The 23,320-nt window shown below is 41.4% G+C and overlaps 1 protein-coding gene across 1 annotated transcript in view; it reads right to left on the bottom strand.

Annotated features, from left to right (window-relative positions):
• LOC124151325 (tyrosine-protein phosphatase non-receptor type 5-like) overlaps positions 1-20,717 on the bottom strand; it is a 57,979-nt gene extending 37,262 nt beyond the window's left edge. The window contains exons 1-2 of the mRNA XM_046523728.2: positions 20,431-20,717; positions 19,994-20,226 (exon numbers count right to left, since the gene is read on the bottom strand). Coding sequence (XP_046379684.2) covers positions 19,994-20,226; positions 20,431-20,500 — 303 coding nt within the window. The 5' untranslated portion in view covers positions 20,501-20,717. The remainder of the gene's footprint in view (positions 1-19,993; positions 20,227-20,430) is intronic.
• Positions 20,718-23,320: the final 2,603 nt, after the last annotated feature.

Genomic DNA, 23,320 nt, shown 5'->3' with positions numbered 1-23,320 from the left:
AAAATCGAAACCCAGCCTACATGTCCCGAGATGGAAACCCATCCTATATGTCCAGAGGTGGAAACCAAACCTACATGTCCCAAAATGGAAACCCAGCCTACATGTCCCAAGATGGAAACCAATCCTACCAATCTATCTTACCACAACTAAACATAAAAAATGTTCTTGGTCAGGATCTTGAAATCAACAAACCCATCAACATGCCTCTTTTGAATAAGTGTTAGCAAAGATCAACATTCAATATTGCAGCCTCATACGACCAAGCTCTCGAAATGTTTAATCAAGTTAGCTGGAAAATATGTTATCCTGAGTGAAAGACGTTACAAGTTGTATTTGAGATGGTAGGCCACAAGGAGAATTGAATACTGGCAATATTGCCACTTCAATTTTAAATACCGTAACATGATTGGTTGACATTTTTAACATCACATCACCAAAGCTTTGGTGGGGGAAGGGTCAAAATAAATCTGCACTGGACAATTGAGGATGTGGTTCCACAGGAGTATAACAAATCGCTACAAAGGCGAAGGATATCTCTGTTGTTTGTTGTTTAACGCTGCACTTGTCAAAAAATATATATCCAGCTATATGACGGCAGCCTGTAAATAAATTAATATGAACCAGATAATCCAGTGAATTATATTGTGAGCAACTATCCACACCATCAGAGTATGACATGCAATCAACCTGCCCATGGCTCATAACTTTTCTGTCCGGCTGAATAAAAGTTTCTTCCGCCTGCCCAACTGTCTGGCAGACACACTTAATTTTTGTGATTTGTGAGTGAGTGAGTGAGTGAGTGAGTGAGTGAGTGAGTGAGTGAGTGAGTGAGTGAGTGAGTGGGTGAGTCGGTGGGTTGGTGAGTGAGTGAGTGAGTGAGTGAGTGAGTGGGTGGGTGGGTGAGTGAGTGAGGGGGTAGTGAGTGAGTGAGTGAGTGAGTGAGTGAGTGAGTGAGGGGGTAGTGAGTGAGTGAGTGAGTGAGTGAGTGAGCGAGTGGGTGGGTGAGTGAGTCAAATCCCAGGCATCCCCAATGGGGATCTCTACCTCAATTTATAGAACCTGTGTGGGAAGCTTATTGGAGTAGGGTGCATACCAGATCAAATATTTTTTTATTAAAACCCTAATAACTTAAAGGGACTTCCCCAATCGCTCATTTTATTTGTTCCAGTTAGGCGAAACAAACATATTTATCAACACTCATTTCCATGCAACACATTACCAAAGATTATGTTAGTAAAACAACTTAAATCAATATTTAATATATCCTCTGAAATTTTCATTTTGAGCAAAAGCACTTCCTCATTAAACGTTTGGCACACTGCCATGCCAACTCGTTGTCAAGTATGAAATCTAGTGCTTAGCAACTCAGTAAGGATTAACCAAAATATCTGGCAATCATCACAAGATGTTAATTGCCAAGAAATCAGTGTCCTGCTGCGTAGGCGGTGTTGACAACAGCTTGTCTATATCAGGAGGACAGCTGGCAACATGGTAGAGATGACGTTGGAAACTCAGTCAACCTTGTGTCATGGTCCATTGAGAATTTGTTTTATAATGAACACTGATGCCTTGTAATCAGGAAGGCACCAAATAGTGTACAGCAACTCTTCATTGAAACTGTTCAGTGTTCGTAGATTCCTGTTGTTTTCCCAACACACAAAAGTACCGCCATGATGTGCAACATCTGATAAAGTTTTAGCAATGAAAAACCTTCCGCCTTTGCCTTTGTTGAATTTGTGAAGCTGAATTAACATCAGTAAGGGTTATCAACATTTAGAAATATATTTTAAAAAGAATCAGGAGAATTGGAAATATTGACTTATTTGAACATCATTTATCGTTGATTAAAAGGAAAGCAATGTGTTCATGAATAACACATATTGAATGCTGAACGTGATGGGGCTGTTTATACAGAATCATTCAATATTGCCCCTGCCCTCAGGCAATCCATCAATATGGATCATATGTCTACCTACCACGGTGCTGATGCCACACCACCGATGCAGAACCTGCCCGTCACAGACCTAGAGGTTTTACAATTGTATTTGTATCAATACAAGTCTTTGTCCACTTTGACACTTTCCACTTTTAATAACTCTGGGCATACCTTTTAGTGTTTAGCACTATACAAGTGACATTGCTGTTGTTGCTGTTGCTGTTGTTGTTGTTGTTGTTGTGTTTAACAACATCTGAAACTGACATTGAAAGGACGCATTTTCTAAATCTCTTTCATTACCAAAAAACAATTCCACATTTTTTGGCATCTATTGATAACGAAAGTCGAAAGTCCCAAGATGGAAACCCATCCCTATCAAACCAATGTCAAAAATACATGTACCATCACTATATAATATATGTATATAAGATGAAGGATCAACCCCTACATGTCCCAAGATGAAATCAGCCTACATGTCCCAGAATGGAAACCCATCCTACATGTCCCAAGATGAAATCAGCCTACATGTCCCAAGATGGAACCCAGCCTACATGTCCCAAGATGGAACCCAGCCTACATGTCCCAAGGTGGAAACCCATCCTACATGTCCCAAGATGGAACCCAGCCTACATGTCCCAAGGTGGAAACCCATCCTACATGTCCCAAGATGGAACCAATCCTACATGTCCCAAGGTGGAAACCCATCCCCACAAATATTCCAAGATGGAACCAACCAGTCATTGTTTTAGCCCCTTAATGCCGAGCGCCAGACAGAGTAACAACAAGTACCATCTTTTAACGTCTTTGGGTATGACGCGGCCGGGATTGAACCCAAGGCCTTCTGCTCTCCGGGCGGACGCTCTACCACTAGACCACAGAGGCGGTCACATCTCCAAAGAAAACAGAACAGCTGAACTCAAACAATTTTCTTATTTTCTTAAATTCAGAGGTTTTTTAACACTGAATTTTAACATTGCATTCAATTAAATAATGTTAAACTAAGCATAAAAGCCTCTTATGTAGGTCTTGTCAGTTAAATACATTGTGGTCACCTCTACAAACCCACACCATTAGTCATAACTATAACAGCATGACTTGGGAAAATGTATAGTTCAAATTTGGGAATTTTTCTTGTTTTGAAAGATATCAAATATCCTGACAAAAACATTATATCAATAAAACGTCAATGCTATAGAATAAAACATTAATGCCCCAGAGAATAAAATGTCAATGCCAGAGAATAAAATGTCAATGTCAGAGAATAAAACATCAATACCAGAGAATAAAACATCAAAGCTAGAGAATAAAATATCAATGCCAGAGTGAGTGAGTGAGTTGGGTTTAACGCCGCTTTTAACATTATTCCAGTTATATCACAGCGTGTCAGCTTAATGTGGGAGGAAAGCCCAAAGTGATGCAGGTCTAAGACGTTTACCACTTCCGTGAAACCCACGAGCACGGGTATGGTGCTGACAAACCTAGAAACATAATTGGGGCGAACCGGGATTCGAACCCACAAACATAGGTTTCTGGCGTGCCCAAGGGACGCAACTCTGCACAGCGAATCGCGGCGCCTTAGACGACTGGGCCTCCCGTGCCCCCCAATGCCAGAGAATAGAACATCAAAGCTAGAGAATAAAACATCAATGCCAGAGGATAAAACATCAATGCCAGAGGATAAAACATCAATGCCAGAGGATAAAACATCAATGCCAGAGAATAAAACATCAATGCCAGAGGATAAAACATCAATGCCAGAGAAAAAAACATCACCAACAAAGAATAATCAGTCTTGATTATCTGCCCAAACAGATTCCATTGTGTAAAAGGCAACATAGTGGTGAAAATTATATGAATGGATCACTGAAATTGAGTGATTACACCAGGTGTTTGCAAAACAGTAGCACCCACCACTCACGCAGTTTATATAAATAATCAAGTAGTACTCCTGCAATACAACGGAAGCTTGCTAACGATCAAATCTTGACCAGACAATCATACAGCGTTTACTGACTGTGTTTACTGATAAAACTAAAACGTATCTGTCAAATTCACACACTATTCAGTGCACTACATTACCCTCGTCAATAGATCAATGTGCACTCGATTTTCATTCTCAGCTCCTTTAGGAATATATAGCCGAAGCTGCCTGTGAGGCGCTAGAAGGTTAAGACTCACATTACTATCTCATCCTACTGGGTACCCATTCTCTGATGGGAGAACAAAGTTACTTGCATGAAGGAGACACACGTAAATGGTGTGAGGTGCTAGAAGGTTAGACTCACATTACTATCTCATCCTACTGGGTACCCATTCTCTGATGGGAGAACAAAGTTACTTGCATTAAGGAGACACACGTAAATGGTGTGAGGCGCTCGAAGGTTAAGACTCACATTACCATCTCATCCTACTGGGTACCCATTCTCTGATGGGAGAACAAAGTTACTTGCATTAAGGAGACACACGTAAATGGTGTGAGGTGCTAGAAGGTTAGACTCACATTACCATGTCATCCTACTGGGTACCCATTCTCTGATGGGAGAACAAAGTTACTTGCATTAAGGAGACACACGTAAATGGTGTGAGGCGCTCGAAGGTTAAGACTCACATTACTATCTCATCCTACTGGGTACCCATTCTCTGATGGGAGAACAAAGTTACTTGCATTAAGGAGACACACGTAAATGGTGTGAGGTGCTAGAAGGTTAAGACTCACATTACCATCTCATCCTACTGGGTACCCATTCTCTGATGGGAGAACAAAGTTACTTGCATTAAGGAGACACACGTAAATGGTGCTTCAATGTTGGGCAGGGCCAAGCACCAGTACATTCTGAACTGTTTCCATTGGCTATCAGAGCTACAGATAGGCTGCGTGTTTGCGTAAAATACCCCCCAAAAATGTTCAAAACCCAATAACTTTCAATTAACTTGCGTACAGAAACACATGGATTATATGAAAAACTCAAATAAATGAAAACAGCACACGTAAATACGCAATGAAGCTTTTTCAGCACGAGTACAACAGAGCTAATTTCAAAAACACAATTACGAGCTTTTATGAGTCCAGCCTATTGTTAAAACCGTCATATAAATCTTAAACATTATTTTTTTTTAAATTTTCTCAAAATGTTTACTCATATTGGGAAAAACCCAATAGCGTGATGAAAGATGAGTGAAAAATGTTGGTTACCCAATAAAAAATGTAATAACCCAATTAAAATAGAAACTCAATTGCTCAAAAAGTTATCTGGGCCTCTGGCTATATATGCCATATATATTTACCAGCAGTGAGTTCACATGTACCTAGAAACCAGCCCCATGACAATAACGCCTTCATTCATATTTAACAAGGATATCGCAGTGGATTCCATGTGATTGACATAATTGACTTGCCAATTACAACCTACACATATACATAGCCTCCGACAGCGCCAGCCAATGTCAGGACACACTGTATGTTGTTCATACATCGTAGTAGGTTGCCCAACATTTTCTCTCGAAAATTAATCACTTAAGACCCCTGTTTTTAAGAGCAGTCTTTAAATTGGCAAGTTTGTTAACCTCTAAAGGAGATTGATATATGTGAAGTAGGAAAAAAACATTTGAATTGTCATTGAAAGAAACATGTTTGTTTAGTTTCCTTTCACAGATCAGACATGTTGGACACTATGTTGATTAACTCAGCTAGGAGTTGAGGTGACGCCAGGTGAAATGGGGTTTAACCTTTAGCCTGCTGACTTGTTTAAGCACAGGGCGCGGTAAAGATGGTGGACGATTTCAAACACTTGGTGCTTCATTAAACGAGGGCCAATTGATGAAATATGTGGTACATTTATTCATTTGGGGGTGTCCAACTACTGTAAATCTTGAAATTAACGCGAGCGTGTATTAAATGCGAAAAATGCAATGCCTTTGCTCGCATTATTAAACATCGCCTTTATATAAAAATAAGACATTTTGGATAGCAGGAATACCAACTTAGACATATGCTGAAAACAAACAACTATGTATTCAACACCACTGTTAATTGAGCAGCACTTGTAACAAGTATATACTGTCAACAATGTCCTTCAAACACTAATTACATCCTGTGTATTGTCACTGCTGGGGTCAAGACAAGAGTTTCCATCACTGATCACACCTGCACGTCACCCACGCAACACGATGTTTTGTTCTTTGCAACTGCGTCAAAGGCCGACACGAGCCAGTGCACATGTATTGTTTTAGCGGAAGTACTTTACTCAGCGCTAATAGTGAGTGAGTGAGTTGGGTTTAACGCCGCTTTTAACATTATTCCAGTTATATCACGGCGTGTCAGCTTAATGTGGGAGGAAAGCCCGAAGTGATGCAGGTCTAAGACGTTTACCACTTCGGTGAAATCCACGAGCACGGGTATGGTGCTGACAAACCTAGAAACATAATCGGGGCGAACCAGGATTCGAACCCACAATCATAGGTTTCTGGTGTGCCCAAGGGACGCAACTCTGCACAGTGAATCGCGGCGCCTTAGACGACTGGGCCACCCGTGCCCCCCTCAGCGCTAATAAGCAGTGCTATTTGGTGTGTGATTGGATTGATGTAAGATTGGAATCAGGTGAGGATTCTCCTGTAAACCTGACAGAGGACATTTTCTTTAGATAGAAATCTACTGACGCTTGAGAGGAGGGGGATGTCGCATTCATATTGAGTCGCATTTTTGGCTAGGGGCCTGTCAAAAGTCTTCAACAGAAGAAGCATTGAGTGAGTGAGTGAGTGAGTATGGTTTTACGCTGCTTTTAGCAATATTCCAGCAATATCACGCCAGGGGACACCAGAAATGGGCTTAACACATTGTACCCATGTCGGGTATCGAAGCCGGGTCTTCGGCATGACGAGCGAACGCTTTAACCACTAGGCTACCCGACTGCCCCTAGAAACATTGAGAGTATCAACAGCAATATTATTGGACTGATAGAGCATTGTGCGTGAACATGTGTGGCTGTACGTACTAGTCCTAACAAAAGCTGTTTTTATTGTGCTAGCCAACTGAGATATCATGCCACAGTTTAACATGGATACCCTATTCAGACACAGTATATTGAAGTAATTGTTCTATCAGTTAATGCCATCCATGGCAGGGTAACCACAAGTACTATCTTTTAACATCTTTTGGTATGAAGCAGCCAGAGGATTCACTGCAGACCTTCCACTCTTCGGGGGCAGACACTCCACTACACCACAGAGGCAGTCCATTAAAGCAAGGAATCTGCATGTTGAAGTGAGTGAGGATGGTTTTATGCTGCTTTTAGCAATACTCCAGCAATATCATGGCAGGGCCACCAGAAATGGGCTTCACACATTGTTCCCATGTGGGCCACGAACCTGGGTCTTCGGCGTGACTAGCAAACGCTTTAACCACTAGGCTATCCCACCGCCACTGCATGTTGAAAGGAGGCCCAGATTACCATCACAATACCATAACAATAGTGGTATCACCAGTGTGATATGATTGTGAATGTTTAACTGATCAGTCTGCAATACTTCAGCGGTAGTCTGTAATTTGAAAAGTCTGCACCAAGCAAACTGGTGGCGATAGCATGAGCGACAAACTACACCACCTAGATGCAATGACCCACAATCAGCTACACCATGTAGATCACACATTGTGAAACACACAAGTCAACTGTTGCACTGACATTAAGTAGTGATGGGGATGTTCCTGTGTCGTACACAATCAGCTACATCATGTAGATCACACATTGTGAAACACACAAGTCAAACTGTTGCACTGACATAAAGTAGTGATGGGGACGTTCCTGTGTCGTACACAATCAGCTACATCATGTAGATCACACATTGTGTAACGAACAAGTCAACTGTTGCACTGACATTAAGTGGGATCTGTGTGATGGGGACGTTCCTGTGTCGTACACAATCAGCTACATCATGTAGATCACACATTGTGTAACACACAAGTCAACTGTTGCACTGACATAAAGTAGTGATGGGGACGTTCCTGTTTCGTACACAATCAGCTATATCATGCAGATCACACATTTATCACACACAAGTCAACTGGTGCACTGACATTAAGTGTGATGGGGACGTTCTTGTGTCATGGCTCTGGCATGCTGATGGTGCCAGGCTGTCTCTGAAATTGCTTGGGGCAAACTAGTAATTAAACAATACAAATGTCCCTCATTTCAGCAACCACCTCTGTGAATGGAGATTGTGTGGGCGATGTCCCACTAGAGAGCAGGCTGAGACAGATCTGCGTTAGGCGTAACTGAACCTAACCTCCAGAGACCACCTACAACCGTGACACGGCACTTAACATTATGAATATCTTGTTGAACAATACTATCACAAACAACATCATCAAAATAATGACAACTGTGTATTATTCTATAAAAGTACTGTAAGATTGTGATCTGGGCTGTTTCAAAGAGCAATTGCAGCAGTATGGCCGACCGTCTCTTGGTGGTTCCTGTGTGGTATCACTATTGTTTCCATTTTCCACTATAAGTGATAAAATAAAACATTCGATGTTTGCATTGGGTCAGGCAGAGCTGGATACAGGATTTCAAAAAGGTTTGGGGGGAGTTTGTGGGTTTGTTTGATTGTTTGTTTGTTGTTTAATGCTGCATTCATCAATATTCCAGCTCTTTGACGGCGGCCTGCACATAATTGAGTCTGGATCAGACAATCCAGTGATTGAACACATCACCATCGATCTAAGAAATTGGGATACGATGACATATGCATCAGGAGAGCGGAAGGTTGGTAGTTCGATCCCTGGCCACGTCATACCAAAAGCCGTGAAAAGATGGTGCTTGCTGTTTTCCTGCCAGGTGATCGACAGACAGACAGACAGACAGACAGACATACTGCAGACAGACAGACAGACAGACAGATTGCAGACAGACTGCAAAAAGACTACAGGCAGGCAGGCAGACTCTACATGAGGCATGGTGGTACAGACAGACAGACTGCAGGCAGACTCTACATGAGGCATGGTGGTACAGACAGACAGACTGCAGGCAGACTCTACATGGGGCATGGTGGTACAGGCAGACTACAGACTGCAGACAGACTCTACATGAGGCATGGTGGTACAGACAGACAGACAGACTGCAGACAGACTCTACATGAGGCATGGTGGTACAGACAGACAGACAGAGACAGACTGCAGACAGACTCTACATGAGGCATGGTGGTACAGACAGACAGACAGACTGCAGACAGACTCTACATGAGGCATGGTGGTACAGACAGACAGACAGAGACAGACTGCAGACAGACTCTACATGAGGCATGGTGGTACAGACAGACAGACAGACTGCAGACAGACTCTACATGAGGCATGGTGGTACAGACAGACAGACAGACTGCAGACAGACTCTACATGAGGCATGGTGGTACAGACAGACAGACAGAGACAGACTGCAGACAGACTCTACATGAGGCATGGTGGTACAGACAGACAGACAGACTGCAGACAGACTCTACATGAGGCATGGTGGTACAGACAGACAGACAGAGACAGACTGCAGACAGACTCTACATGAGGCATGGTGGTACAGACAGACAGACAGACTGCAGACAGACTCTACATGAGGCATGGTGGTACAGACAGACAGACAGACTGCAGACAGACTCTACATGAGGCATGGTGGTACAGACAGACAGACAGACTGCAGACAGACTCTACATGGGGCATGGTGGTACAGACAGACTGCAGACTGCAGACAGACTCTACATGAGGCATGGTGGTACAGACAGACAGACAGACTGCAGACAGACTCTACATGGGGCATGGTGGTACAGACAGACAGACAGAGACAGACTGCAGACAGACTCTACATGGGGCATGGTGGTATAGACAGACAGACAGACAGACAGACTCTACATGGGGCATGGTAGCCCAGTGTGCCTCATCTCACCCGGAATCCCCACAGGGTTGGAGATGGAGCTAGTCATCAGGTCAAGGGTTACTGCACCTCAAAGGCTCACTTCAATCAACATGGTCATTCCAGACAGGAATCTTGATACAGTAAACCTTTGTAAGTTCAGTAAATTCTTCAAGCACAAAGGAAGTAAAGAAATTTGCTTGATGTCATTTTACAGGTATTAGCAGTTTATTTAAACATTATTCATAAAAGCCGAGTCAATACACTGAATAAATATATGAGACGGCTCTAGTATGGACACAATACAACAGTAGAACTGTAGTACAGGGATTGTTTAAAATCCTCGAGACTAATTTTCTTGCAGGTTAAAAAGCTATGACACAGACTGTGATATAGTCATGAAATTGCTTAAAAGGGTGTAAATCTACACTCATTCATTCCCTGGGGGAAACTTAAGAAACTTGACAGACAATTGCTGGAACCTTAATAAGTGGATGTATGGTTGAAAATCCCATTAACCAAGAAAGTGTCGCAAATATATCTATTCCTGTAGTACTAGAATATTTGAAAGTACTACAAATTACTCTTTTGCCTTCCCAGCTTAATAACGAGGAGCTCCTCAGCACCGCCACCTGCTGTATGGAGCTCGTATTTCACTGGTTCTGTCTGGTACAGAAATCCTGTCAGACTGATTGGGTTTAGTGCTGCTTATTATTCCTGTTATATCACGAGTGACAGCTTAATGTGTGAGGAAAGCCCCAAGTGATGCAGGTTTTTGATGTTTACCACTTTGGGAAAACACACAAGCCGAGTTATGGTGCTAACAAGCCTTGAAACATAACGGGTGCAAAACAGGATTTGAATCCACAATCATAGGTTTCTGGCATGCCCAGGGGACACAACTCTGCAGAGCGAATGTGTTGATTTGACGACTGGCTACCCGTGCCTCCAAATCTTGGAAGATGAGTCAGTGTTGGTTATCTCATTGTATTAATCACTGTGTTAATCTAACTGTCGGGACAGTTAATTCTAGATGGAAGGTTGTTTTTCTAGCAGTTGCCACAAATCGTTTGTGATGAGCCCTAAAGGAAGAGGAGAAGTGAGTGAGTGAGTGAGTGAGTGAGTGAGTGAGTGGATGAGGTTTTACGCCGCTTTTAGAAAAATCCAGCAATATCCAGCGGGGGACACCAGAAATGGGTTTCACACATTGGTCTTCGGTGTGACGAGCGAAGGCTTTAACCAGTAGGCTATCCGACTGCCCGAAGAGGAGAAGTGTTTAATCTGGTAATATATGGTAGCCTGCTTGTACTGCCCCTGGGGTCCAAGGCTTAGACAACAAGTTGGATGAGAAAGGACACATGGTATTGATGGATTTGGTGATTAATGACATGAACCTGTGATACTCCATCACCTCGAGCAAGTCTCCATACCCTCCCCACAAACACATTAATCTGCTGTACTCGTATTAGTTGATAATTAGTCCAGTTAGAAATGTTTGGCTGTGTCTGATCAGCTAACAGAGGGCTGATGTTTTTGAGTGAGTGAGTGAGTAGGTGAGTGAGTGAGTAGGTGAGTGAGTGAGTGTGTGAGTGAGTGAGTGAGTGAGTGAGTGAGTGAGTGAGTGAGTGAGTGAGTGAGTGAGGTGGTTGGGTGGGTGGGTGAGTGAGTGGGGGTGGTTCAGAGAGATATTGGTGAGTGAGCTGATGTTTTTCCTGTGTGTGGATGGGTGGATCAGTGGTTGAGTGAGTGAGTGGATGGTTGAGTGAGTGAGGGGATGATGGGTTGTTGAGTGAGTGAGGAAGTGGTGGGTGGTTGAATGAGTGGGTGTCCGGTTGAGTGGTTGAATTAGTGAGGAACGCCCATACTGACATGAATTGAGCATACGCACTATCTAATAGACCACGGAGGCGGTCCCCTACAATTAGTGAGAGAGTGAAAGGACCTTGACACACTATTCAGTACAAACACAATCAGACAAACCTACGGTTGACACCATGAGTTAACCATCCCCTTACATAATCATCTAAATGGAATTCTACTGACTCCCAAAAGTGCAAGTCATTGTTTTTTTTGTCGACATCAATGACTGGATAATATCAAAAGTAACATGAAAAAGTCTGGCAGATTGTCAATTTCATGCTCTGTTCCACACAACTCCCCAAGTGCCTATAATTACCCACCACTACTTCAAAACGGAGTGAATGTTGTTTTATGCGACATTGAAGCAACATACAGAGATATGATAATGGCCAGTAAATTATCAAACCCTGGCCACACCCCTCCCCTCACAGCAGTAGTGAATGAGTGAGTTGGGTTTAAAGCCGCTTTGAACAGTATTCCAGTTATATCGCGGCGTGTCATCATGATGTGGGAGGAAAGCCCGACGTGATACAGGTCACAGACGTTTGCTACTTTGGTGAAATCCACGAGCACATGTATTGTGCTGACAAACCTAGACACATAATTGGGGCAAACCGAGATTCGAACCTACAATCATAGGTTTCTGGCCTGCACAAGGAATGCAACTCTGCACAGCGAATCGCGGCACCTTAGATGTCTGGGTCACCCGTGCCCCCCTCACAGCAGTAAGATTTTTATGACATCAAGCTTTGTGATCTCAAGATAGGCTGCGTATGTGCAGGAAATAGGCATAATAGATCTCTATCACCCAATTACATTTGTGTTCATTGCATACAAATACATATGAGAAATTAAAAAAGAACAGTAGTAACAAAACACTTAAAGCGTACATGGCATATACCCAAAGTAAAAATTTTATCTTGTGTATCTGTATTTCTCTACTTTAAAGATACGTATTTCAGAATAATGATAATAATAACAGACTATTTATATTGCGCATATTTCCATACCACTCACGAGCATGCTCAAGAGCTATTATTACCATGGTCACTAGATCAATGTGCACTAAAGAATCATTCTCAGCTCCCTGGGGGGTATACAACCCAAGCTGCCTGCTAGTTGCTACAAGGTTAACAACCACATAGCCATCTCATCCTACTGGGTACCCATTCACTGCTAGGTGAACAGAGGCCCATATTCCAACAAAATCACTTGCCCAAGGAGACGCCACATGTGACATGTGCTTCAGTGTGGGGCAGGACCGAAGCCCTAGAATTGCAGGCATCACATTGCCATCTCATCCTACCGGGTACCCATTCACTGCTAGGTGAACAGAGGCCCATATTCGAACAAAACCACTTGCCCAAGGAGATGCCACATGTGTCATACGCTTCAGTGTGGGGCAGGACCGAAGCCCTAGAATTGCAAGCATCACTGTCACACATACCGGTACATGAATTCTACTGCACTGCATAATGCACAAAGAGGGTGTTGTGTATCGCTTGTTGTAAATTAGACATGAATATCCCTGTGAGTTTAAGCAATATGTTACACACTTGGGGCAGCACACGGGCAGAAGTCACCTGAAACAGCATCTTTAAGATCTAATGGAAAAAGCTGTCTACTCACTGGTGTAAAAATACCCATTAGACTTGACCTAAGGGAGTTAAACATATTGAATACCCAATGGAAACTATAAATACCCAATGTGAAAGATAATTTCTGAATAAGTACACTATGGCTCAAAACATAATGCGGAGCCCTGGAACCTTTGAAGTGTTCCGGGAGTCCTGCCAAAGAAGAAAAAGAAACGTTACTCATAATCTTGCAGGTCATTTTAAACCTAGCAGATACATGCCTTTATAGCCCGATTCCGAATTCTGCCATTGCTTATTTTCCCCAGTTTAGATTTTAGTCTTCAATTACAGTTAACTTTCCTTTATTGTGTGACCGCCAATATGTATACATTTACTACAGCCCAGAGATCATGCATATGATATACCAGTATTGAAAATATGTAGCCATAATCATGCAGTGCTTGTTAGCTAGTCAGTGACGTTAGGGAACCAAGTAATTCCAATTATTGGTCTTGTTGATGTAACGGAAAGTGCAACAATTTTGGAAATATTTACTGGCTTGTCATCGGAAGTTCTTTGGATAGGGGACCACTTCATCCTATGACATAATTACGAGCTTATGATGTTCACAGCAAAGTCTGCCCTTGCATGTCAGGAGCATTTCAGATGGTAAACATTTAAAAAAACAGTAAGATGTTTCTGAATTTGGAAAGTATATTCCTCTTGCTTTGGGTTCTTATGAAATGGATGCAGGGAAAACTTGTCAACAAAGCATAAGCTTTAGACGTAAGTACAAAACAGGAGTGAGTGAGTGAGTTGGGTTTAACGCCGCTTTTAACAGTATTCCAGTTATATCACGGCGTGTCAGCTTAATGAGGGAGGAAAGCCCGAAGTGATGCAGGTGTCAGACGTTTACCACTTCGGTGAAACCCACGAGCACAGGTATGGTGCTGACAAACCTGGAAAAATAATCGAGGCGAACCAGGATTCGAACCAACAAACATAGGTTTCTGGCGTGCCCAAGGGACGCAACTCTGCACAGCGAATCCCGGCGCCTTAGACGACTGGGCCAACCGTGCCCCCCTGGCATACAGGAACCCTGTGACAATCTCTCTTCGTTTTTCCTTCCTTCATGCCTTGGTATGTGACCATCAGTCTTCAAAACTTCTATGGAAAGTACTATTTCAGTTTGCCAGATTTCTATTTCATCTTTGACAGAAAGATTTACATTTCTACATGTTTTAAATGGTACACTTTTCTACAAGTCTTCAGACTTAATGACAACTTCGAAAGATGTGTGTACTTAGAACATAAGTCGACATAAACCCAGGGTAGATAAGTGTGTAAAAAACCTGCACTTCACCGAAAAGATAAGTCCTTTTTTCAGCCACAGAAACCGATTTCTTGAAGTACAAAATAAGGAAAGATAACTCTTCTCTTATGTTTTTTACCTTGAATATGAATCGAGAGAGGTGTCCGTAAAATATTGCCTCATGGAGGCATGACAGACTTCAATGTTGTATGCAACAGTCAACAATGTACAAAAATACTACGGTTTGGTTGATCCCAAGTTCCCAAATGTACTTTCAACACCTTCCTGGTCGGAATTAAATATTCACTTTTAATTTATTGTCATTCCACAAACAATCTTAGAGCCATGACTGCCGTAGGTCGACAAAATAGATTGTCACAGCATGGGTGTCATGGTTGTTTTCTTCCATTTGTTGTTTGAACCCATGTACACAAAAACTGTGGTAAAAAAACGGAAGGAGATAAAACTGGACACCGTGCCTTTTACAAAATCTGGAACTGCTGAGAAACAATTTTTTTCAAGTTACCTAAGCAAGGTGTGTTGTCTAGTGTGATACCACTTGGCCTTACACAGGATGCACGTCATGTCCATCATGAAGACTTTATAGGAACCTAAGTTATTGCAGGGTGAGTGAGTGAGTATGGTTTTGTGCAGCTTTTAGCAATATTCCAGCAATATCACGGCAGGGGACACCAGAAATGGGCTTCACACATTGTACCCATGTTGGGAATCGAACCCGGGTTTTCGGTGTGACGAGCGAACGCTTTAACCACTAGGCTACCTGACGGCCCCCACGTTATTGCAGAGAGCAAAACTAAGATCAATGTCATCTTTGTCATTTGTTCTGCCTTTTTCGGCTCCTGGAATGTCAGCAGTGTGTGTAAGGGAGTTGTAACAGCTGCTTTAACAGAAAAATGTGCTACCTGAAGCCATGAAAAAAATATAAAACACAAAAGGCTGGTATAATGGATTGTGTGGGTGTGATAGCAACGGTTATGTAACTCGTCAGTCTTTGGAATTATACTTCAGTGTGTTAGATGCATGCCATCACTGAGACAAGGGTAAGTCTCAAAAGCGTTAATGCATATTTTTTCAGAGATCTTTTACAAACTATCCCATGTAGAGAAAATCTTGCATCACTCAAACCTGATCTTCACTGACAGAAATTCTGCAAACTAGAAATTTGTATCAGATTTGTATCAGATTTGTATTTGTCAATTACATGCATACCCTCATAATCATAATAATGCCCATGTAATATCAACAATGTTTTGTTGTGATGATATATAATAACAGATCCACACAGGGCCTTTCCCATGTTATATCAACAATGTTTTGCTGTGATGATATATAATAACAGTCCCACACAGGGCCTGGCCAATGTTCTATCAATAGTGTTTTGTTGAGATGACATATAATAACAGCTCCACACAGGGCCTTTCCCATGTTATATCAACAATGTTTTGTTGTGATGATATATAATAACAGCTCCACACAGGGCCCTGCCCATGTTATATCAACAATGTTTTGTTGTGATGATATATAATAACAGCTCCACACAGGGCCTTGCCAATGTTATATCAACAATGTTTTGTTGTGATGATATATAATAGCTCCACACAGGGCCTTGCCGATGTTACATCAACAATGTTTTGTTGTGATGATATATAATAACAGCTCCACACAGGGCCTTGCCAATGTTATATCAACAATGTGTTGTTGTGATGATATATAATAGCCCCACACAGGGCCTTGCAAATGTTATATCAACAATGTTTTGTTGTGATGATATATAATAACAGATCCACACAGGGCCTTGCCCATGTTATATCAACAATGTTTTGTTGTGATGATATATAATAACAGATCCACACAGGGCCTTGCCCATGTTATATCAACAATGTTTTGTTGTGATGATATATAATAACAGCTCCACACAGGGCCTTGCCAATGTTATATCAACAATGTGTTGTTGTGATGATATATAATAACAGTCCCATACAGGGCCTTGCCAATGTTATATCAACAATGTGTTGTTGTGATGATATATAATAACAGTCCCACACAGGGCCTTGCCCATGTTATATCAACAATGTTTTGTTGTGATGATATATAATAACAGCTCCACACAGGGCCTTGCCAATGTTATATCAACAATGTTTTGTTGTGATGATATATAATAACAGCTCCACACAGAGCCTTGCCCATGTTATATCAACAATTTTTGTTGTGATGATATATAATAACAGTCCCACACAGGGCCTTGCCAATGTTATATCAACAATGTGTTGTTGTGATGATATATAATAACAGATCCACACAGAGCCTTGCCAATGTTCTATCAACAATGTTTTGTTGTGATGATATATAATAACAGTCCCACACAGGGCCTTGCCAACGTTATATCAACAATGTTTTGTTGTGATGATATAATGATAACACAGCTCCATCACAGCATGTCAGTTTAATGTGGGAGGAAAGCCTGAAGTGATGCAGGTCTCTGACGTTTACCACTTTGGTAAAACGACCATGGGTACGATGCTGACAAACCTAGAACCATAATCAGGGCAAAGAAATATTTGAACCCACAATCATAGGTTTCTGGCATGCCCAAGGGACGCAACTCTGCGTAGCGAATTGCAGCACCTGAAACATCTGGGCCCCCTCTGCACCCATATAAACACAGAAATATCTAGAAAATGTACTGAAATATTAATACAAAGACCATCCTTTAGTTTCAGGACAATTATTACACTTAGAACGAACACAATCATATTAAATATGTATCCCAGTCTTTGAGATGACCCCTTCATGATGCTAATAATTCATAATCCCCAAAGTGCATAGAGCTGGTACTGGATCGAGAGCTGGCTTATTTCATTGTTCCTGAGGGAACCCTGAAAAAGGTGATTACATTATATGGAAAACAGACTTAGAAGCGCAATTACAAATGTATTGGGTCTGTTGATCATGAAGCGTGATTATAAACCTTCACACACAGATAATGATATAACACAGGGTCCTCCCTTTCCAGTCTTGCACAAACTATAAATATTTTTTAGGAAACAAAAAAGAGGATTTTTTTTCCTTTGAAGGTTTTTACATTCCGCAAGTAACATTTCCGTTTTTTAAAAATACTTTCACCAAGACAATTCTTAATTTCTGTAATTGAGGCCAGTGGCCAATTTACAAGAATAATATAGTATAACAGATATCAGGGTGGTACACAGAGGATATTAATAATCTTTATATACTGATCAGTGTATATAATTTTCACCGAAATCATGCAATTATGTTATTATCCCCTGCCCAACAAATTTGGCGGGGGATATAGAAACGGGCTCCGTCCGTCCGTCCTTACTTCCGTCCGTCCGTCCATCCATCACGTTTCGTTTCCGGAGCATAACTCATAAACCGTTCAATATTTTTTCATCAAACTTTGCAGGTTTGTCAGGTACATGCTGAACTGGTGCCTTTTGCTATTTAGAAATTTTAGAATTTTTTTTATTGTTACGTTTCCATCGCAGCAAGATGGACTTAGGTTCCAAACTCTTCTTTTTTTTACAATTTCCATGACAAGTTCCACCTCGGTTAAAAAAGGTTAGGGTTTGTTTAGATTTAATTATGTCATAAATTCTGCAACAGGGGCGGGGGATATAGCCACGTTAGTGGCAAACTCTTGTTAATCTAAATATGGGACACATATACCAGCAAATGACAATGAACCAGTAGCTAGATTTATATTTGAGCAACGTGCCTTTCCTTTGCTTCAGTTGAGGGGCCTGAGTAATTGCCCTCAAGAAAAACCAGTTGATCATCCATTATTTACAAAACAAACATATGGGGATTAATTGATATATTAGTAGCTGTGGTTACCATATCCTCTGATTTCCTCATCGTTGATTATGTACTTTTTCTATATGTTGCTACGGGGGCTTAGGATTGACTAATCAGGCAATATACTTTTTTCATTGGTTTATGAGACCAATTGACTCAAAAAAACCACCTGAAATTAGACAAAAATAAAAAATGACTTTTGACTTTTCCTTTTTGTCCTGTCCTACTCTGTTTTACAATTAGGTGAAATGTATAAACCCACAAGATTTTATCCCCAACAGCACTGGAAAGGTGTTATCAGCTGATTTTCAACAGCACTAGTAGAAGTGATATCAGCTGACATACAATTGCATTGTAGAAGTGATATCAGCTGATATACAACAGCACTGGAAAACTGATATCAGCTGACAAACAACAGCACTGTAGAAGTGATATCAGCTGATATACAACAGCACGGTAGAAGTCATATCAGCTGATATACAACAGTACTGGAGAGGTGAGATCAGCTGATATACAACAGCACTGTAGAAGTGACATCAGCTGATATACAACAGCACTGTAGAAGTAATATCAGCTGATATACAACAGTACTGGAGAAGTGATATCAGCTGATATACAACAGCACTGAAGAAGTGATATCAATTACTACATAACAGGACTGGAGATGGGTTCATTTTGTTTGCTTGCTGGTTCTTTAAAGCATAACACAACCTATATGATGGCAATCTGTAAATAATCGTGTTTGGACCAGACAATTCAGTGATTGACATCATGAGCATCCATCCACGCAATTAGTATACAATGACATGCATCAACCAAGTCAACAAGCTTGACCACTGATCCCATAACTTACCTCTTATGACAAGCATGGGTTGCTTAACACCAATTTTAATCTAGATTTTTAAGGGGGACTAGATTTTAAATCAGAAGATTTGAATTCCGAGGACCCGGAAATTTGTTGGCCCAAATAAGCATGCTGTCCCATCATCATTGTCCAATGGGTTACATGTTAATGTCAACTAAGCAACACTCTTCACTACAGGTGCACTGTGTATTGATGACCATTTCAAATAATACATTGATATAGTGCTGATATAGTGCTGATATTGAGAGAATGAGTTCAATGTAACACTTCTGTGAACAATATCTGAATAATGATGGCATGTCAGTGTCATGTGGGAAGAAATAACATGGTACCAAGCAGAAAACAAACACAAAATTACCAATGTTATATATATATAAAACTTTCCATATAGAACCCACCACCATTGATTGAAACAATTTCAAAATGCAACACAAATTTTTTAACATCTTTAAACTTAAGGTATGTATTTCCAAATGTGACCCTCCTAATTATGTTTTAAAAAATGCCCCCAAAACACACACACACACGCACTAAAGAATACTATGATGTACCTTTGGACTATCTTCTTACAGTATGCACATAATCTGTTGGGGGGGGGGGGGGTATGACTCTGAGTGTGTTTGGAGATGCTTTTGAAGAAATCAATTATTAATAGTTTGGGAAAGGGACGTGTTCGTGAGGCTACAGAATCTGGTTTGAATAAGTTGTACTCACCACCACGACAATATACTCCGGAGGTATCTCGCTTCGAACGCTCACAGACGGAGCGTAACGCTTCATTCGTCCATGGGTCTCTCTCTCCTTCCCCACGTGGCTATATTTAGTAACATCTATCCTCAACATGTTTGCCAGAAGCGATCGTTTGTGTATATTTTCCAACTGACGTTTAACATACACATTATTAAACTGTTCCTCGCTAACAACACTTCTCCCTTCGCTATTTTGAGCTGAAAAACAAAAATAACAATGGTCATATTTCCATATGACATTTGACATTGCTCCGCATTATGTTGCGGTCCGGTATTACTAAACGGATCCATTCCGCACGTTATGCACGTGCAAGTTGGGTCGAACATGTTTACACACACGGCTGTCAATCTAATTATTTACTTATTTTAGCATGCATGCGTAATTTAAAGCATTCTACTCACCGCCAAACCCAGCTACCATCAAACATACAATCACCATCCATCGCCACATACTCTGATGCTCAGAATCCATTTTAGTCAGTGAAGGCTGTCGCCTTCCTTTTCACGGCGATGTGGACCGCAAACAGTCATGCGCAGCAGAACATAGGTCCTTTTCCTCAATTCAAACACCTCACGTCGAAATACTACAACTTAAATAACGAAAATCAGCATTGTTTCATGACCAGTATAGCGTATATTCGCCCGTGTCGCGCGCTCAATATCATAATAATTGTATTACAGTATCACTGCGCCGGAGCCGTGACGTCACATGTAAACATTAAGTGAACACATTCCGTTTTCTCCATTAATTATGAAATGTGTGTTGAAGTCGCACTAGGTACCGGCGCTCGCTGTCGATATCGATTTTCCAACATGCATTTGTCATTAAAGCCTCTTTTTTTAAAAAACAACAAAACAAGTCTTTGAATTTTTCACAGTTTATTTGACATTGCTTGTTCAATCGACGCGGTAGATCTATATAGATCTAGGTCTATATATGAATGATGACAGGTTGGTATCGTTTATGAATGAGCATTGCAAATTGACCCATTTAATATACACACACAACCATATATATATACTAGTATATATATACGCATGCGAACTGACGTGTTCCCCAGGCGTGTAGCAACGTTTATTGCAACTGTTACATTAAGCCTATTTGAATATAAGTGAAGGAGAAGCGAGAATGTCATCAAAGAATTATTATTATTATTATTTCATATGTTAAAGTAACGGTTTTGTCTGCATATACATGTTTTGTATTATTAAACGCATAAGGTTACAAATATGCGAATTCACGCTTAAGTCCACGCTTAATAAATACTTTCACGAGCTCGACAGCTTAAATATGCAATGCAGGTACCATTGTTAACGAAATGCATACTTGTTAGAAACATGCCATCTAATGGAATTTGCGTAGATCGATGCTCATGACGTGAATCATTGGATTGTCTGGTCCAGATTATTTGGTTGGTTGGTTTATTGTGTAACGCCGCACTCAGCAATATTCCAGCTATATGACGGCGGTCTGCAAATAATCAAGTCTGGACCAGACAATCCAGTAATTAATATCATGAGCATCGATCCACGCAATTTGGATGGATTACTTGCATCAACCAAGTCAGCGAGCCTGACCACCCGATCCCGTTAGTCGCCTCTTACGACAAGCGTTGTCGCCTTTTATGGCAAGAATGGGTTGCTGAAGACCTATTCTACCCCGGATCTTCACGGGTCTCCAGATTATTTACAGACGGCTGAAATATTGCTGAGTGCGCCGTTAAACAACAAAGAAACAAACAAAATAGTAGAAGATGACGTCACGTTGATTATGAGTCTCACGTGTGAGTTTAGCGAGGTGGGATTGGCTTTGCAAGATGAATGGGCTTACTTTAACCATAACGGCACGGATATTGGGAAAATTATTTTCAGTAATTCTCACTGAGCATCACATCAATTGTTCCCTGATTTCATTGGTTGCGAAGATGCCCATGGCAACATGACGTCATACGAACGCATTGTCTGGACTTTATCCATTGATAATAGCGTTATGTGACGTCGTTACAGCTAGAGAGAGCAGAATATGCTGTCTTTTATCACTGATAGCGTATGAGTATAACGTTCTTTTCTGCTTTGTAGTTAGTTGTAGGTGAGGTGAAGTGAAATGGGGTTTAACGTCGCGTTCGAAAATTATTGCACTTAGATAGCGACGTGTGTGTGGCTGCTTGCACAACTCCGGACTGATGCCGATTTATAGTGCAACGTCACTGAGATACCATGCCGCAGTTTAACATGAATACACCACTCAGACACCGTTTACTGACTCCGAGCCGACCAGTCCCTGTTTTAGCCCCTTTATGCCGAGCGCCAGACAGGGTAACAACAAGTACCATCTTTTGGTATGACGCGGTCAGGGACGCTCAACCACTAGACCACGGAGGCGGTCTGTAGTTAGTTGAGTGAGTGAGTGAGTGAGTTGGGTTTAACGCCGCTTTTAACAGTATTCCAGTTATATCACGGCGTGTCAGCTTAATGTGGGAGGAAAGCCCGAAGTGATGCAGGTCTCAGACGTTTACCACTTCGGTGAAACCCACGAGCACGGGTATGGTGCTGACAAACCTAGAAACATAATCATGGCTAACCGGGATTCGAACCCACAATCATAGGTTTCTGGGGTGCCCAAGGGACGCAACTCTGCACAGCAAATCGCGGCGCCTTAGACGACTGGGCCACCCGTGCCCCCAAGTTGAAATGAAGTAGAAGAGTCTTTTGTCAAAAAGCTTACCAATCTCATTAAAATCATTTCTTAGTTCTCGTTGCCGTTACACAAAGATCTTTGTTGAGCAGTAGCGAGAACTAATATTTCTTTATTGAGATTGAGAACCTTACATTCAACGTGACGTCAACAATAAAATACATGACGTCATAACTACTGTGATGTTATTGCAAATAATGTAAAGTTGATGTGGGTTTATTATATGGAGCCTATTATTCTATTTATCAATTACTTAGTGATCCTAGCCAGAAAACAACATTGTCATTGACGCAGACTGAAAGTAGTTCCGGCACAAAAGTTTCTTTTACTTTGTGTTATTTCATTTGAGTGAGTGAGTTTGGTTTTACGCCGCTTTTAGCAATATTCCAGCAATATCACGGCGGGGGACACCAGAAATGGGCTTCACACATTGTACCCATGTCGGGAATCGAACCCGGGTCTTCGGCGTGACGGTAATTTCATTTGAGTTCGTATTTCCGTAGCGTGAGTGAGTATGGTTTTTTGTCGCTTTTAGCAATATTCCAAAAATATCACGGCGGGGAACACCAGAAATGGGCTCCACACATTGTACCCGTG

This window comes from Haliotis rufescens, unplaced genomic scaffold, assembly GCF_023055435.1.
Source record: "Haliotis rufescens isolate VD_foot unplaced genomic scaffold, xgHalRufe1.0.p SCAF_6, whole genome shotgun sequence".
Taxonomy (NCBI): Eukaryota; Metazoa; Mollusca; class Gastropoda; order Lepetellida; family Haliotidae; genus Haliotis; species Haliotis rufescens.
Note: the sequence above shows the minus strand (reverse complement) of the source record. Positions and strands in the feature narration are given on the sequence as shown.